At 41.3% G+C, this 17483-nt stretch overlaps 1 protein-coding gene across 1 annotated transcript in view; it reads left to right on the top strand.

Annotated features, from left to right (window-relative positions):
- The first annotated feature begins 1025 nt into the window (after positions 1 to 1025).
- LOC309349281 (chloride channel protein C-like) overlaps positions 1026 to 17483 on the top strand; it is a 64061-nt gene continuing 47603 nt past the window's right edge. The window contains exons 1-6 of the mRNA XM_081875065.1: positions 1026 to 1997; positions 5026 to 5155; positions 9760 to 9840; positions 10614 to 10789; positions 11188 to 11280; positions 13759 to 14002. Of these exons, the coding sequence (XP_081731191.1) occupies positions 1753 to 1997; positions 5026 to 5155; positions 9760 to 9840; positions 10614 to 10789; positions 11188 to 11280; positions 13759 to 14002 (969 nt within the window). The 5' untranslated portion in view covers positions 1026 to 1752. The remainder of the gene's footprint in view (positions 1998 to 5025; positions 5156 to 9759; positions 9841 to 10613; positions 10790 to 11187; positions 11281 to 13758; positions 14003 to 17483) is intronic.

The following is a 17483-nucleotide window of genomic DNA, read 5'->3' as shown; positions in this document are numbered from 1 at the left end:
CCTTATTGCGTGGAAGCTTCAAGGTTAGGTAGGCGGGCTGTGCACCTTAAAATGTTTTCTTTTGTCACCTTCCTGCTTCAGATACTGATTTGGGGGAATCTTTAGATAAAATACCCTGTGCCACTCCCCATCTGAGAGCACACACCACCTTCTTATAACCTTTTCCCACTGCCTATTTGTTTGCCTCCTTCTCTTGAGACCAATCCACAGCGCATCCCAGAGAGAAGACAAGTTGTAAACCATGAATTGGTTACTATGCCTTCTTTTTGCTCTGTTCACTTAATCACTTGTTTAGGGGGAGTAGGTAAACAGGCAACGGCAAGACCCGGAAACTCCAGATATTGGCAGTGGGCCCAGGCTATGGGTATCATTAGATGCCAGATGATGCCAGCTCTGTAATGCCTGCCTTGGTGCTAATCATTGTTATTAGTGCCTTTTGCAGCCTTTGTCTTTGCTTGTTGCTTGAATTATGGCATTGCACAGGGCACTGCTGAAATCTGAGACCCTGAGGTCTGCCACTGTGGCCAGCCATTATGTAAACATAACATTACAATACAGTGGTACCTCAGGTTACATACACTTCAGGTTACATACGCTTCAGGTTACAGACTCTGCTAACCCAGAAATAGTGCTTCAGGTTAAGAACTTTGCTTCAGGATGAGAACAGCAATCGTGCTCCGGCGGCGCGGCAGCAGCAGGAGGCCCCATTAGCTAAAGTGGTGCTTCAGGTTAAGAACAGTTTCAGGTTAAGAACAGACCTCTGGAACGAATTAAGTACTTAACCTGAGGTACCACTGTATTGCATTATTTGAAAAATGTTAAAAATTTAAAAACATACAACGGTTTAAGCAGCAACTTAGGCTAAGCAATGAGGTTCCCTCCTGATGTTGTTTAACTACAGCACCCATCAGCCCAGCCAGTAAGGCTAATGATAAGGATGGGAGTTGTCGTTCAAAAACATTGAGGATACCCCATTGACTAGCCTTGCTTTAAAATACAGTTGGTCCAACATAAACATTTTTTTTTAAACAGTCCAATAAAAGCACATCAAAGGCATTTGGGAGTGGAGTTTTTAGCCATTTTAAATCCTAAGCAGAAGGGTCAACTATACCTCTGTTGGGAGTTCAACAGAGTAGGGGTGCCACTCCTGAAAAAGCCCTGTCCTAGTGCCTGCCCGTCTAATCAATCTTAAAGGCAGATTACTTGACCAGGGCCTTTGATGCTGAACTTGGGACATAAGCAGTTACAGATAGCCTTGCCGTAAGCCATTTAGGACTTTTTAACGCTCAAGACTCATGCTTTGAAATGGAGCTGGGAACACACTAGTTACCAGTTCAACTGATACAGAATTGTTGCAATGTGTTCAGAACGCTTAGTGCCTGATATAAATTTTTACATTAAGTGACTGGGAAGTATGATGACCAAACCCTCCGCAATCGCCACTTGATTTTAAACCCTAAGACTTCACATTCTCTGTGTTGTTCAGGAAAGACTCTGTGTTCAGTTGGTTGCCTGCCCAACCCTTCTGGTGGGAAAGTCACCTATGAAACAAAAATCTGGTTCTGACAGGTTCTGGGTGACACAAACACGCAGGATCTGTGTGGTGCTGCTACTGAAGCAACCCAACCCACAACATAAGTCAGTGAGCCCTTGCTGCACAGCAGTCAGTAAGTCCTCTCCAGCTGCATTTGTCAACCATTGATTTGCAGACAGAAGTCCGAGGTCTTCTGCTGCCACTTGTGATTCTCCAAAATGCCAACCCTCCTTTCTTGCAAGAGATGCACAGATGATGGTGAAGAGGAGATGCTGCTAGCCGAAGATCGGCCAGATTTGATTGAGTCTCTTGATCCCAGATGCAACAGCAGCAGCAGCTGCTCAGGAAGGGTGAACTTCCTCCAAGAGAAAGAAAGGGAACGCCTATCTGTCCATGAGAGTCTGGATTATTTGCCTTCCCACAGCAGTGTTTACAAGAAGTGGCTGCAGGGACAAAACTACAGGTAATAAACAACCTGCTTCTTGTACACACTGGATATTAGCACTGAGTTAGTAACACCGAATTGGAACCCCATTCGAAATTCACATGAAAGGGAAAATAAGCAATGGGAGTTGTAAGGGAGTTTGGAGTCAGGGATGCACCTTACAATTTACGCAATTTTCCCTCACTCCAGCATAAGGGATCTGCCTACTTCAATAGGCCTTTGCAGAACAGGCATGAAGAGGGCATGCCCACTATGCTGGGACGCCTGTTTTAAGAAATCCAGCAGGAGTTGGGATATTGGAGTTCAGGGATGCGTGTCAGCACCTGTGCACCCCCTTACCCCTCTTTTCTTCCCAGGAGGTTGAAAGGGAAGCAAATAGAAATAACAGGAACCCAGTTTACAGAGGGTTTGGAGGTGTGTTCTGCTGCCACGCCATCCAGTGTAGTTAGGTAGGTAATTAGTTATTGGTTTTAGCGTTATTTTGTGTTAAATGGTAAGCTGTATTGCTTTAAAATGTGGTGAGGCCTTCTACAAATGGGGCTACCTCTGTTCAGCCCCGGATTTCTGCTCCAAAGTCCTGTTCCAATGGCACCACTGATACCACTAGAGTTACAGTGCAGCAGGAAGGCAGTACATGTGTGCAGCCTGTGATTTTTTTTCTTTATTAAAAAGTCCATGGGTATATAGAAATGATGCCTTTAGGTCTGGGTTTTGCTGCTATATACCAGTTAGCATGGGGTCAGCTGCTTCTGTTTTAGAGTGAGTTATATAATTAATACTCAATTGTCTACATTAGGATTTCCTGACAAAACACATGTTTGTTCTTGCTTTGATTTAAACTTTATGAGAGTCAGTGATATCGATAGAAATGGCTTTGGAATAAATATTTTTCATTAGCTTCAAGCTTGATGCAACAAACTTTGTAGTGATCAGCTTTAACTACTAAGGTTTCTTTGGGCAAAGATATCCAAACCAATCAAACTAAAGTTTAAAACAAAATAAAAAAATTTGGTATCTGAAGAAGTGTGCATGCAAATTTGGTATCTGAAGAAGTGTGCATGCACACGAAAGCTCATACCTAGAACTAACTCAGTTGGTCTTTAAGGTGCTACTGGAAGGAATTTTTTTATTTTGTTTTGACCATGGCAGACCAACACGGCTACCTATCTGTAACTGAAACTAAAGTTTGTTGGTTTGGTTTCATGTTGCTTAACTTCTCTCAATTCCTTCATTGCACTGATTAAGAAAACATTTTCTATAACTAAGTGTGCTGTTCACTCAAACAAAGTATTTTTAAAATCTGACCACACACTTACCTCTCTTGTTCAAATCAATGGCATGCAGGTGTACCAAAATATGAGTGGGGGGAACATGCCCTAAATTTCCTCAGCTTGTACAATAATTTACGTAAGAGTCAGATAATTTAAACCTGCATTTTTCTTAGTCCCCAACATGATGACCAGCAGAGACTAAATAATGGGTCAAATATATTTCAAATGGACATGGTGAAAAATATCATTTTGTAGCTTAAGTATTAAAAGCACATCAAGAACACCTGGGCTTTCTACCTGTTCCTAGAAAGATAATTGAAGTGAGTTGCAGGCCATGAAATGGTTCTGTCTTCACTTGGCTCACTCCACTTGCACATGGAGGATTCTGCCCCCCCCAACAGCTTTCACAGGTCAAACATATTTTCCTTTATTTCCGCTTTGCGCATATGACTGTAAAATATTATTACATCGAATGATAAACTTAAACCAAAGTGTTTTGGTGCCACCTATTGGGAACAGAGAAGAGTGCACTCAGATGTTGGGGGGGGGGGGAATGCTTTGTTAGGGACCAATGAGGAACTGCCACATTCTGAAGAGATGCAAAACACAGGAAACTCTGCTGGCAGGTTAGAGCAATTTCCAAATCCACAGCAGGGCAAGACCTTCATTTGTACCAATCTGAATGCCACAAAATACAGCAGGGAGGGAAAAGGTACCAGGAACATCCTAAGCATGTCTTCTTAGGAGCAGTTTATAAAAACATAAAACTCGCAGCTATCTGCCAATCACCCATTCCCACCACCCTTCTGAGTAATACCCCTCCCCACCTTCTCACTATATAGAAAGGTCCGGTGACTTCTGTTTCAGTGTATCTGAAGAAGTGTGCATGCACACGAAAGCTCATACCTAGAACTAACTCAGTTGGTCTTTAAGGTGCTACTGGAAGGAATTTTTTTTATTTTGATAAAACTTGGTAATACACAGTATTGCTGCAAAAGTGCAGGTTACACATCTATAATTGTTATAAGAAAGAAAGTCCACTGTGACCAGGAAAGGTTGCAGTCTACATTGGATGGATTGATTACAGACTGAGTTTCTGCTGCAGACTCTGTTTCTTCAGAGAATAACTAGGTCTGGGATTCTTGGAAATGTTAAATAGACCCAATTTCCAGTGGGAAGTGGATCCTTGGATCTATTGTTACATTCTTGCATCAGAGCAGTCATAAGAGACATCACACCTGCTTATTTTAGCTGTTAAGGCAGCTGTAGCGGATAATCAGAAGAGCTAAATGGAGCATATTTGTTACCAGTAAACGATATCTTGAAAATTTATGCTTGTAATTCTCAACTGTTGTGTCTGGATTAAATTATGAAAATTAAGTCAATTTGCTCTTGTTGCAATTTGTTTTGCAGAACCTAAGATTTGGATCAGGGACAATTCAAAGGGCCAAGTTAGAGATGTAGGCAATACTTGCCTAGGGATATGGACTAGAAGCTTTGGGGAAGAAAGAACAAGGCATATGGGTGGAACAAAGAAGTCTCAGTCCTTCACTTCTGAGTCATTAGTTAAAGAAAATCATGGCTGGAAAGACAGGAACACCTTTCAATCACAATTCTTCTGAGAGATTCTCAGAAGAAACTGACAACTCTTCTTTTCAAAAACTGCGATTCCAGAATAACTGTTTAGCATTTTAGATGCATTACCAAAAGGCTACTTATTAACATTCTGAGGTTACTGCAACTGATACCAATTCCCTTTTATTTTTATTTTTTAGAATGGACTGGGATCGATGGTTGGTGATGGGCATCATTGGAATAATAGTAGGAACAGTGGGTTTCCTGATCCATCAAATAATTGATTATCTCATTAAACTGAAATGGGAACTGGTGAAGAACTACATTCAGGTAACACAGCAGAAAATAATAATCTCTCTATTCAAATTGCTTTGGGGGAAGCAATAAATATTGGCATCATGCCACCTCTGTCCCTGATGACCTCTCTTTGTACAGACACTGAATGACATACTCGGGTAAAGTGTGCATAACAATGCACAGATTTCTAAAAATAACATACAAATAATCTTCATTAGGGGAGACTGCTTTGCAATAAAAATTATATTAGTGAAGATTGAATGCAAATTGTGTATATTAAGCATAGCTGTCAACATTTCCCTTTTTAAAAGGGAAATTCCCTTATTCTGAATAGGATTCCTCATAAGAAAAGGGAAAAGTTGACAGCTATGATATTAATAGAAATTTGCACTAAAATGCTGATGAATTATATATATTATAATATTATATGTATTTATTATATATATATTTGTAGGGCCCCCAATTAAATATAGGTACCTCTCCGGTGGGAAGGTAAACGACGTTTCCGTGCACTGCTCTGGTTTGCCAGAAGCGGCTTAGTCATGCTGACCACATGACCTGGAAAAACTGTCTGCGGACAAACGCCGGCTCCCTCGGCCAATAAAGCGAGATGAGCGCCGCAACCCCAGAGTCGGTCACAACTAGACCAAATGGCCGGGAGTCCCTTTACCTAAATATAGTGGACTGACCGCACATTACGCCAATTAAACAAATTTCTACAATTTATCACAGGCTATCTTGTGTGAGGGAAAACTTAGTGATTTAGAGTCTCAAGCAGGAGTTCATCAAATAAGAAAAGTTTTATTTACAAAAAGAGGTTGGTGAAACCAAGTTGGGTCAGGAGATGTGTTCTTTCAGGTAGAAGTTAACTTATTAGTTAAACTATAAAGATGTCACAGGCTTAAACACAGAAGTCTATGCACAGCTTTTCTTAAACTTCAGTTGCTAAAAATCAGTTGTTATACTTCAGGTAGATGGTCAGGTTTCTAGAATAGGTGGTAAAATGCTTAATTCAGTTTCTGTTCCTTTACTTAGCTACGACAGGTGTTACAGTTAAATACTTTTGACACAGCATAGCTTCCTTCACAGATTAATATTTTGGTTCATGAGTGAAGGGCACTTTTAGTCAGTTACCCACTCTTTTAGCAATCCCACACCTGAGGCATTCTAATTAGTATAACAGACCCAGGGGATCACCTCACTCCTTGTTACTGGCTTGGAAGTCTTCTGTATCTAGAAGAACTATCCCCTCCTGGCTATACTGAGGCCCAGGTAGACTGTATTCCTACAGCTGCTGCCTTCCCTGGCTCAGACTCAGTCGTTCACTTAACTCCAGTTAGCTGTATTCTGTCCCAAGACACTTAACACGGTCTTACTTTCTAAGCTACAACGGCGCTTAGATATTATCTATAGATATTTTCCTCAGAACAGATGTTTAACCCAAATTTGAACCAACTCTCTCAGACAAACCCTATCCTAATCACTGTCTCCCACCTCAAATTAAGCCCTATTTAAAACAAAAAAACAAAAAACAAAAAACCACCAACTCCCTCAGAAACTGCTCCTTTTATTCTCCCTCCAGAGAGGCTCCAGCGCTCTGGTAGGATTCTGAGGGACTGCACCACCAGTCTCTGGTCTGGCTCTGCTGCCTGTCACACATGCCATATCTACATCATACATATTACACTCTTATATCACTTTATATCAATTCGTGCTTCTCAAAAGGATCCCAGGAACTGTAGTTTAAGGATGCTACAGGTTATTAGGTGACCCCCTCAATGAGCTACAATTCCCAGCACCCTTTCAAAACTACAGTTCCCAGAGTTCTTAGGTAGCAGCCATTATTGTTATGGTGTAGATATGACAAGTAATAACATGTTAAAGAATGAAGCCGCAAAGTATATTTACATTTTTATTTGTTGTAAAAATGGGAATAACAACTGCCATGAATGCACCACACAGGGGTGCAGTATATATTAACTATAGTCCCATGGTTGTAGCAAAGACCCCAAGTCAGTTTTTAAACACTACACTACACCAATTTTGTGTTCTCCAAGAGAGACTCCAAGAGAACTAATACTTTCTAGATAGGCAACTGAAATAACAGAAATTGTCAGTGGATTTAATAATGGTTCCCTCAGTGTTTATAGCTGATGTGACAGGCCCAATACTGGGCCTGTGGTACACACACAGCTTAGTTTCTATTTTCTTTAGATTGAGGCCCAGAATAAATTGGTATGCTGGCTGCTTGAGCAGTCTGTGCGGAATGTGCATCTTGTTGAGTCTGTTGACAACAAGAACGCAGTTGTCAACAGAGAGGACATCATGGTTCAGTCAGTCCATCTGGTCTTATTTTAATGTGGCAGAGGTTAACAGCATCAGCATCAAGGTGAAAACAAATGGAAACTAACCATTATACTTAAGACTGCATCTAGCACAGCATGGCAGGATCTAAGAAGGAATAACCATAGAGGGCATCTCCTTATAGCACCAGTTGCAACATCTTCTTCCATGGGCGTAGCCAAGATTTTTGCTGGGGGGTGGGAGGCTTTTGTTGGAGGGTACAGAACCTCAGATTTGTATTGATTTGTATTGATTTAGGAGGGCAGCTGCTCCCCTTGCCTCCCAACTACACCCATGCCTTCACCTCTCTGTTACACATGCTCTTGTTGGCATTCGTCTGCCTTGAGAGACAATAGAGGAGTGCGACTTTAAGGTTGAGGTCAAGCTGTTGGAAGGTTGCAGCCCCTGCTGTAGCTGTAGAGACTGATGTAGGAGAGACATGTTTTGTTGCAGCTGGGGCATAATAGCCAGTTGTCAACTGTCTTTGATACACTCAATTGTCTTTGTCTGAGATTTCAGGCTCAGAGCAACCGAAGAATAGAAGGTAGGCAACAAAATTGGGAAGAGGCCTTTGACAAAATCTTGACATTACAAGTCACATGTAAGCAAACTTCAGGTAATCAGAGGAGAAGATTCCAATATAAATTATGTATATCCCTTTAGTTTGCAAAGAAGTTGACCCAAATTGCATGTATCTGGTCTTCCTGGATGACTGCAGAGTAAGCACATGTTTGCAATTTACCGTCAAAGATCTGACCTGAGGCCAAGACAGGAAATCTGTGGTAGCTTGCTGAGCCATTTAAATTTGGGAAACAAAAACAGCATCTTTGACTTACAGGCACAAGAGAATCCAATCTCAACAAAATGACTTTTTTCTTGCAAATTTGTGGGAGTCAATTTACTTGCAAAGGGCAGTGGAGACAACATGATTCTGGCTAACCCAAACACAAACAGTTCAAAATGGAATGGGATGACAGTCAGACAAAATTGGTGGAATGGAAGGCATATTTTATAACTTTCTATAATAATTCTATAAGGTATTCACTAAGAAAACCGTACAGCCTTTGTTAATTGGATATTGGGATATATGGGTAGTTATGATATTATTCAGGAAGAGCATTTTGATGAGCATTTGCCTTGAGAAAGATGAGGGTGCAAAATCTTAAAACAATTAATAGTCAAATTACATTTTAAGCAATATTAAAATAAAGTTTGTTCTAAATAGGAATCCACACACAATCCTATACATGCCCAACAGTAAATCCCATTGATTTGAATCGGAATTTCTCCTAGGCAAACAATTAGAATTGTAACCTCAGCTAGGCATGCAGTAAAAGGGATTTCTTGAAAATAAAGTAAGTTGTATTTACCGGTATGTCAAGTGACACTAAAAGTGCCTTTTTGTCTTTAATCCTTTAAAATAAATCTGAATATAGTTAATTAATATGCAATATTTGTTACGGTTGCCATATTTCAAGAAGTAAAGATCTGGACACCCCAAAGTTGTTGAGGAAAACTGAAGATCCAGGACAAACCGCTGCCTGGATATTCCCCCGGACATCACTTCCGCCTTTGAAATCCTGGTAATGTCCGGGAAATCTTGGACGTATGGCAGCCCTAATATATGTGACATGGGATCTTGCTATTTTCAGATCAGACAATACTCCCTGTTTAATGGCTATTTCATTCAAATGATCAATTTCAAATATTGTAAAACAGAGAGCATAAATCCACATGATGACTTCCTTCTATGAACATGTGTTCTTTAAAGACACGTATTCAGCTAAGTGTACTCAGAGCAGACTCATTGAAATTAATGGACCTAGCTTAGTCATGCTCATTCTTTTCAATAGGTCTGCTCTACATAAAACTTAGTTGAATACCATCCTTGGATTGGTTGCTTGAATGACATTTTTACCAAGAGCTGTAATGGCTGGTGAGGTGGTTTGGTAGCTGAAACTGCTGGCATCTGCTATATGACAATTGTGTGTTGGAGGGGGGTCCTGTCCATGTATTTTAGCAATGGGAGAAGTTGATGGGGGCAGATGGTGCTGTACTCATCACTGTGCAAACAGGATGCTGCAAGATGGGCAATCGGTCTGATCCTTAAGGCTCTTACGTTCTTCTAATATGTGGATTGACGATGTATTTGTTTCCTGCTTGGCAGGGGGTTGGACTCGATGGCCCTTGTGGTCTCTTCCAACTCTATGATTCTATGATTCTATGGTAAATGAATATCCTACCATATTATGCAGTTTTTCTACCAATAACTATTTATTTTGTAAAACTGGCAGAAAGGCAACTTTCATATGACCTGGTTATACATACTTGGAATTGGACTGGCTATGATCATTGTATCCTCAGGATTGGTTGTGGTAAGTGCTGAACACCTGCTTCTTGCTCAGCTTTTAAAATATCAGGATATGATATGTTTGCCTGGGTGGAATGTGTCCTGTGATAATGCTTGTTGCTTGCCTATGTGGAAGATAGAAAAGGTGTGTGTATTTGTGTTTTGTGTGTGTAGAAACTAGCTTACTGTAGAAGGTAAAATTCATATTAACTTTTCTGTCCAATTTTGCCCCTGGTCCCACCTACCCCTAGCATGTGGCCCCTGGAAGGTTGCCTCAGGCTGAAAAAGTTCTTACACTCCTGATTTAGGCATGTTTACCTGATAATCCAGGACACGGGTGGTGCTGTGGTCTAAACCACAGAGCCTAGAGCTTGCCAATCAGAAGGTCGGTGGTTCGAATCCCCGTGACAGGGTGAGCTCCTGTTGCTCGGTCCCAGCTCCTGCCCACCTAGCAGTTCGAAAGCACGTCAAAGTGCAAGTAGATAAAGAGGTACCACTCCGGCGGGAAGGTAAACGGCGTTTCTGTGTGCTGCTCTGGTTCATCAGAAGCTGCTTAGTCATGCTGGCCACACGACCCGGAAGCTGTATGCTGGCTCCCTCGGCCAATAAAGCAAGATGAGCGCCGCAACGCCAGAGTCATCCACGACTGGACCTAACGGTCAAGGGTCCCTTTACCTTTTTACCTGATAATCCTGTCGACTGACAAATCATGACTGGATATTGGATAACGTTTGATTCGAGTTGTGCTATGTGAGTTTATGTCGCTGCTACAATAATATTGCCTTTTCCTTTCCCCAGTTCTTTTGTCCAACAGGTGTACCAAGTGGATTACCGGAAGTCATAGGTTTTCTGAACGGAGCTTCTATTCAGCACATTTTTAATATCAGAACTTTTGTGGGAACTTTTGTCTCTTGTGTTCTGGCTGTGGCATCTGGGCTCTTCTGTGGACCAGAAGGTCCCATGATTCACTTGGGGTGAGAAATTAATATTTTAAAATTTACAGGTTTTAAAGAAAATAGGGATAGGCAGAATGGAATGGAGGATATTGGGAAAAGGCATTAGATGACTGGCACCCTGAATAAGCACACTTCCTACTGCAATATTTTGTTGCAAGCCCACTCATATATATAAAACACATAGATAAAATCTTAAGAGTCTAATTCCTAATATAAAGAATGAATTTAATTTATCATTGCTATTATATTAAAATTATTAGTCACTTTTTCTTGCCGAGCAACTCAAAGCAACTTGCAACCAACTAGTTTTGCATGCCTTCTGCCTTCTGCCATCTGGTTATTTGATTTCTTTAATCTGAAACTTTGTAAATCAGCAAATTAAATATACCATTAATTTTTCACAATACTTTCCCCAGTGCAATAATAGGATACGGATTGAGCCAGTCCAGGCCAAAGATCCTTGGAATGAATCTCCCCTCCTTCACCAGATTTTGGAACTCAGCTGACAAGTAAGAGACCTTATCAAATAAGTATGCAATAATTAACTAAAAAGGATTACTGGCTGCCTTAATTTAGATAATATGTAAAAGTAACAATAGAAACATGTAACTGCAATGGTGTCTTCAGTTGTGTATCCAGTGCTATCAAACAGTGCAATGGGACTTTACATTCTTCTCTGCCATTTGGCAGTCTCCACATATTTGGGGTGAGCCTGAGGGCTGCAGGAGGAATGAATAGAAGTAGAAGTTTGCTTGTGCAATGTGGATTCAGCTATACTGCTGAAGAATTGTATAGACACTTTCTTTAGGAGAAACAAGGGTCCATTTTGGATGCAAAGATCCAGACAGCTTTCCTCCTAAATCATGCCTCCACAGCAGCAAATACAGCATTTCAAACAGCAGTTCACAGTGCAATGTATATGTCTTTACCTGGAAGTAAGACAAAAGGTGGTCATTGGGGCTTAATGCTGTGTGGTGTGAGTGTGGAGCAGAATCCACATCCACCTGTGTTTGTCTTGACTGGTGAAGCTTGATTAGTGGAACCTGGTTATGTTGCATTTTTGAGCACCATCATTATGAAGCATACAGCTGCCAAATAGAATATGGTAAAGCTGCTATGTTGAATGCATAGAATAAATGAGGTTTAAGGCTGCTCATCTGATTTTTAATTGCCTTCTCACATATGTCTCAATAGTGGCTTACTCAGTTATAGAGCATGAACAAAACAGAACTTTCAGGTCAAAATGGTCAGGGGATTTTTAAATGGATGTTGCTCACATGAAATGACTTCATGCAATGTGACATGGAGAATGCTACTTTTGTATAAAATAACATATTTTCAAGATACTTGGATGCGATAAATCACCAGATCTTGCAGTATGGACATGGATCACAAACACTTTATCTTCTATTTGTGAAATGCTGGCATTTGCAAATCCATGGGGTGCCCTGTAAGATCTTACTTTAAACAGGATCTATTATACCAGTGTTATTGTTCATGTCAAGCCTGCATTTGGAAAGCTTTGAATGATCAAGTTCCATAGCTTTAAAACAGTGGATTATAAAAATATGTAAATAAAACATGTGCCTTTGACCATACTGTTTGTTATATCTCCAAACAAAAAGCCATTACAAACTATCTGTGGCTCAAGGATAACCAGACAGCCCAAATAAACATGATACATTTTGCTTTTTAACTTGCCTCAACAATTAGTGAAATAACTTAGAGATGTGTTTGTTAAGCTGTTACTTATGGAAGAAATTTGCCCCGTGACCAATGGCACAGATTTCTGAAGTATTTTTGCATGTTCATTAAAATCCCCATGGCAGTTTGAATCCACCTGATACGGGTCACAACCAAATACATTGGCCCTTGAGGTCTATCTAGTAATAGAGGACTTGGGTTAATTCAGTTTGACAAGAGTTGGCTAGATTGCTGTTGCGTAGCTTGCTATGGGCACTTCCAGATGACCTGTTCATCCTGATTCATTTGCAGGGAGATAGGACAATGTTGGCTGCTCAGAGAGCATTCACCAGTAGTGGCTGGTGAGGCAGTAGGTGTAGGGTACCCAACACAGCAGGTTTCTGAGAAGCAGAGGGGCAGGTATGAGGAGCTTGGCATAGTGCAGCGCATGGTGGCAGAGCCAACCCAACACTCCTGCCTGTATGCACCACACTGAGCTCCCTGAATTGGAGCCCTTCCTGTCTCGATACACAGCAGCAACCTGGTGGGTTGGGAAGCCAGGAGAGCAACAGACCCCTCCCCCCGCTAGTGCCTTACCAGCTGCTACTGGTATTCAGTCTGATTTGCTTGCAGGAAGGTTAGTTGACATTGCAAGTATTAGCCTACATTTTACGGTACCTTTCCCAATCACTTTCCTCACCACAAAAAGTCTGAACTTTTGGAGAAGTGGATTTGTTTCACAAGCCCTCCTAATAAAAAAATAGTTGTGAGACTTGAATTTGTTGTTGCGGGATTGAATCCCACCTGAAAATAGCAACAGTCTGGAAGTGCCATATACACTATTCAAAAGCAGGTATCATTTTGACTTTATTTTGATCCGAGAAAATATGTAAAATTGCACTTATTTCAAGCTCATGACAAAGCAATTAATTATGCATTGTATTTTAATATTCTGTCGGAAGCCACTCAGAGTGGCTGGGGAAACCTAGCCAGATGGGTGGGGTATAAATAATAAATAAATAAATTATTATTATTATTATTATTATTATTATTATTATTATTATTATTTCTTGAACTAAAGATGAAGAAACAAAATTTAAAAAATCCTTCCAGTAGCAAACTTAGTTGGTCTCTAAAGTGCTACTGGAAGGAATTTTTTTATTTTATTTCGACTACGGCAGACCAACACGGCTACCTCCCTGTAACTAAAGATGAAGAGTATATCTTACTTATCTAAAGTAATGGGATTATCCTGAAACTCTATTCTCTCCTCTCCCCCCACCCCATACTCTTCTTTGTTACAGGAGGAATTTTGTTACAGCTGGTGCTGGAGCAGGGATTGCCTCTGTGTTCCATGCTCCAGTGGGTGGACTTCTATTCACACTGGAGGAGGTGGCCTCTTTCTGGGATATCAAGCTGGCCTGGCAAACGTTCTTCTGCTGCATGACGGCTGCCTTCACCACAGATCTCATCTCCTCTTCTCTCTGTGGGTTTGTCTACAGGGGCCAATTTGGATTTTTCAAAGCAGAGATGAGGATTTTATTTTGGGTATGTACTACATCCACACTAAATTAAGCCAAGGCCACATGTGTATTTCGCTGTGCCTGTTTATTTAAAATATTCATATTCCACTTCATCTTATGTTCAAGGTTGCTTATGCTATGAGGAAAAGCTGCCACATTGGGGGCTTTTTATAGTTTAGAGAAAAGGTGAATAAGAGGTAGCCTGTTGTTGTTGTTGTTTAGTGGTTTAGTCATGTCCGACTCTTCATGACCCCATGGACCAAAGCATGCCAGGCACTTCTGTCTTCCACTGCCTCCCGCAGTTTGGTCAAACTCATGCTGGTAGCTTTGAGAACACTATCCATGGCTGATAGCCATGTATAAATTTATGTGTGACCTGGACAAAGTGGATGGAAGAAAAGCTTCCCTTCCCATAACACTAGAACTCATAGTCATCCCATGAAGTTGAATGTTGGATGATTCATGCAGGCAAAAGAAAGTACTTCTCCATGCAGCACATAATTCAGAGGTAGGCAACCTAAGACCCGTGGGCCGGATGCGGCCCAATCGCCTTCTCAATCCAGCCCTTGGACGGTTTGGGAATCAGCATGTTTTTACATGAGTAGAATGTATTCTGTTATTTAAAATGCACCTCTGTGTTATTTGTGGGGCCTGCCTGGTGTTTTCACATGAGTAGATTGCGTCCTTTTATTTAAAATGCATTTCTGGGTTATTTGTGGGGCATAGGAATTTGTTCATTTTTTTCTTCAAAATATAGTCCGGCCCACCACATGGTCTGAGAGACAGTGGCTGAAAAAGGTTGCTGACCCCTGACATAGTTAAACGGAAGAATTTGCTCCCATAGGAGGCAGCAGCAATCCCCAACTTGGATGGCTCTGAAAGTACATTAGACAAATTCATGGAGGATAAGGCTATCGGTAGCAACTAGCCATGATGACTGTGCTCTGGCTCTACAGTCAGAGGCAGCAATGCTTTTAAATACCAGTTGCTGGTAACCACAGGAGGGGAGAGGGCTCTTGTGCTCAGGTTCTGCTTGCAGGCTTCCCATTGGCATCTGGTTGGCCACTGTGAGAACAGGATGCTGGACTAGATGGGCCATTGGCCTGATCCAGCAGGTTCTGCTTATATTTTTTTAAGAATCATAATTTAAATTCCATAAAAACAGAATTACAAACAAGTTGAACATCTAAAACAGCAGTAATAAACACCCAGCTCAACTGATTTCAGCTCCCAAACACCATCCTGAATAAAAAAAGCCTTGCAGACTCCTTAACATTTTCTAAAAATTAAATTTATATACAACACTTCATCTGAAGATCATAGGATAGTTTACAACATAAAAACATTCTTCTGAAAATGATCACAAGTTAACTTTCTATGGAAGGCCATTCCACAACCCTGAACAATCACCCCCCCATAAACTCAAATCTTTGATGAGGTTGACTTGACCTCCAACAATGATAGAACACTGAACAGGGCACCAGATCAGGTGGGAATAAATCATTCTGTTAGGTGTGCATGTCTAAGGCCATAAAGAGCTTTAAAGATTAAGAACAGTGAGTGGTATCCAATGCTAATTGTACTCAGAGCAGACCCATTCAAATGAATGAACATGACTAACTTAGGGTCATTAATTTCAATGGGTCTACCCTGAGTAAACTTAGTTGGCTATAACCCAGTGTCTTGAATTGTTAGCAGATGGCTCCTGCCTCCCCATAATCACCAGAACAATATCAGAAGATCATGGGTAACATTCATCCTGGTTTTAGTGAATACTCTGGGCAGGAGCAGATGCATCTTAGGAATCCTGCAGAGCAGGAAACAGCTTTGAGGCAATTGGGGGGGGGAATCATGTGTGGGGAACCCAGGCTGCTTCTCCCTTCTATATTTCCCCACTTTGAAACTGATTTCTTTAAAATAAGGAAGTTCCTACAATGTGCCTTTGACCCTCTCTTAACTTGCTTGCTCCATATGTGGATCTTAATATGGGAAAGACCACAGTTCGACTGATTTAAGGCATATGCCACTTCATACTTCTCGTGTGAATATGCCATAAAACACAGGAGACTGTTTTATAAACTGGAGAGTAATCCAAACAAAGATTGAGGCGAAACATAGTTGAGGACAAGTAATACCTTCATAATATCGGTGTTCTTGGCAAGATTGGAGACTTACGGAGAGAACTGAGTGAGAGAAACCTTTTGCAGAACAAACTTGTTTTATAGCAGTGCTTTGAACAATCCTAAAAACTGACTAGAAGTACCAATATAGTTTTCCATTTCATGTTCGAATTCTTTATCTCATATGATTTCTTGCAGGCTCTTCTTTAGTATTCCTTTGTGGACTCATCTTCTTTCTCATCTGATCCTCAACCAGATGTATGATAAGGGAATTTAGCAAATATAATTGAATGTGGATGTAAGGGAAAAGTGGGTAGGAGGGAGAGAAAACTCTTAAGAAATAGGCTCATGGAAACACACTTATCTGTCCAAGAATGTCCTCCTGAGCAATTTAGGGACTAGCTACTCATTTTATTTATTTTTTTGCAAAACGTATTACAATGACGTCATCATTATGTGTCCAGAGCACTGCCTAGTCCTATGTTGTTAGATAAGTTTCAATTCTTAAGCCCCAAGAATGTGGACAAGGCAGTGGCGTAGCGTGGGTTGTCAGCACCCGGGGCAAGGCAAGTAATTTGCGCCCCCTAACCCATGGATTTGCGCCCCCTAACCCTACCCCTAACCCTAACCCCCAGATGTTGCGCCCGGTGCGGCCGGCCCCCCCTGCACCCCCCACGCTACGCCACTGGGACAAGGTGCTTGAATTGGTCAGGGTGACCACTTGTGCTCTGGACCCTTGCCCCTCTTGGCTGATAAAAACTAGCTGGCCAGGGAGGTGATTTATGCCTCCTTGTGAGAGTGAATGGTCCCTGCCTGCTTGAAGGAGGCAGTAGTAAAATCATTCCTTAAGAAATCCTCACTGGATTGGGAAAATCAAAGTTATTACCGACGAGTTGCCAATCTTCCCTCCTTGGCGAAGGTTCTGAGCAGGTGGTCGCAGACCAGATCCAGGCACTCTTGGAGGAAACTGATTTTCTAGTTACATTTCAATTGAGGTTTAGGCTCAGTTTTGGAGCAGAAACTGTTTCGGTTGTAAACTGTCCTATGGGCGTAGTCAAGGAGGGGCAGGGAGGGGCAGCTGCCCCCACCCCAGATCAAGTGAAACAATAGGAATACTTAACTAACTGACCAATCACGTCAGTTCTGTCCCTTAACAAAAGTCCTGTCCCCCCCAACAAAGTCTTGCCCCCCCTAACAAAAATCCTGGCTACACCCATGAACTGACCTGTGACCATCATATGAAGGGCTGTATAGAAATTAAATAAATAAATAAAACAAGTTAGTTTTAGTAACTTGCATACATATTTTGGCACATCTATGGCATGGTTTCCATACTTGAGCAAACAAAGTTTCTGCAGGCATAACAAATAACAAAAGTATGTTCAA

This window comes from Podarcis erhardii (genome assembly GCF_964252035.2).
Source record: "Podarcis erhardii genome assembly, chromosome: 8".
In the NCBI taxonomy this organism is placed as follows: Eukaryota; Metazoa; Chordata; class Lepidosauria; order Squamata; family Lacertidae; genus Podarcis; species Podarcis erhardii.
Note: the sequence above shows the minus strand (reverse complement) of the source record. Positions and strands in the feature narration are given on the sequence as shown.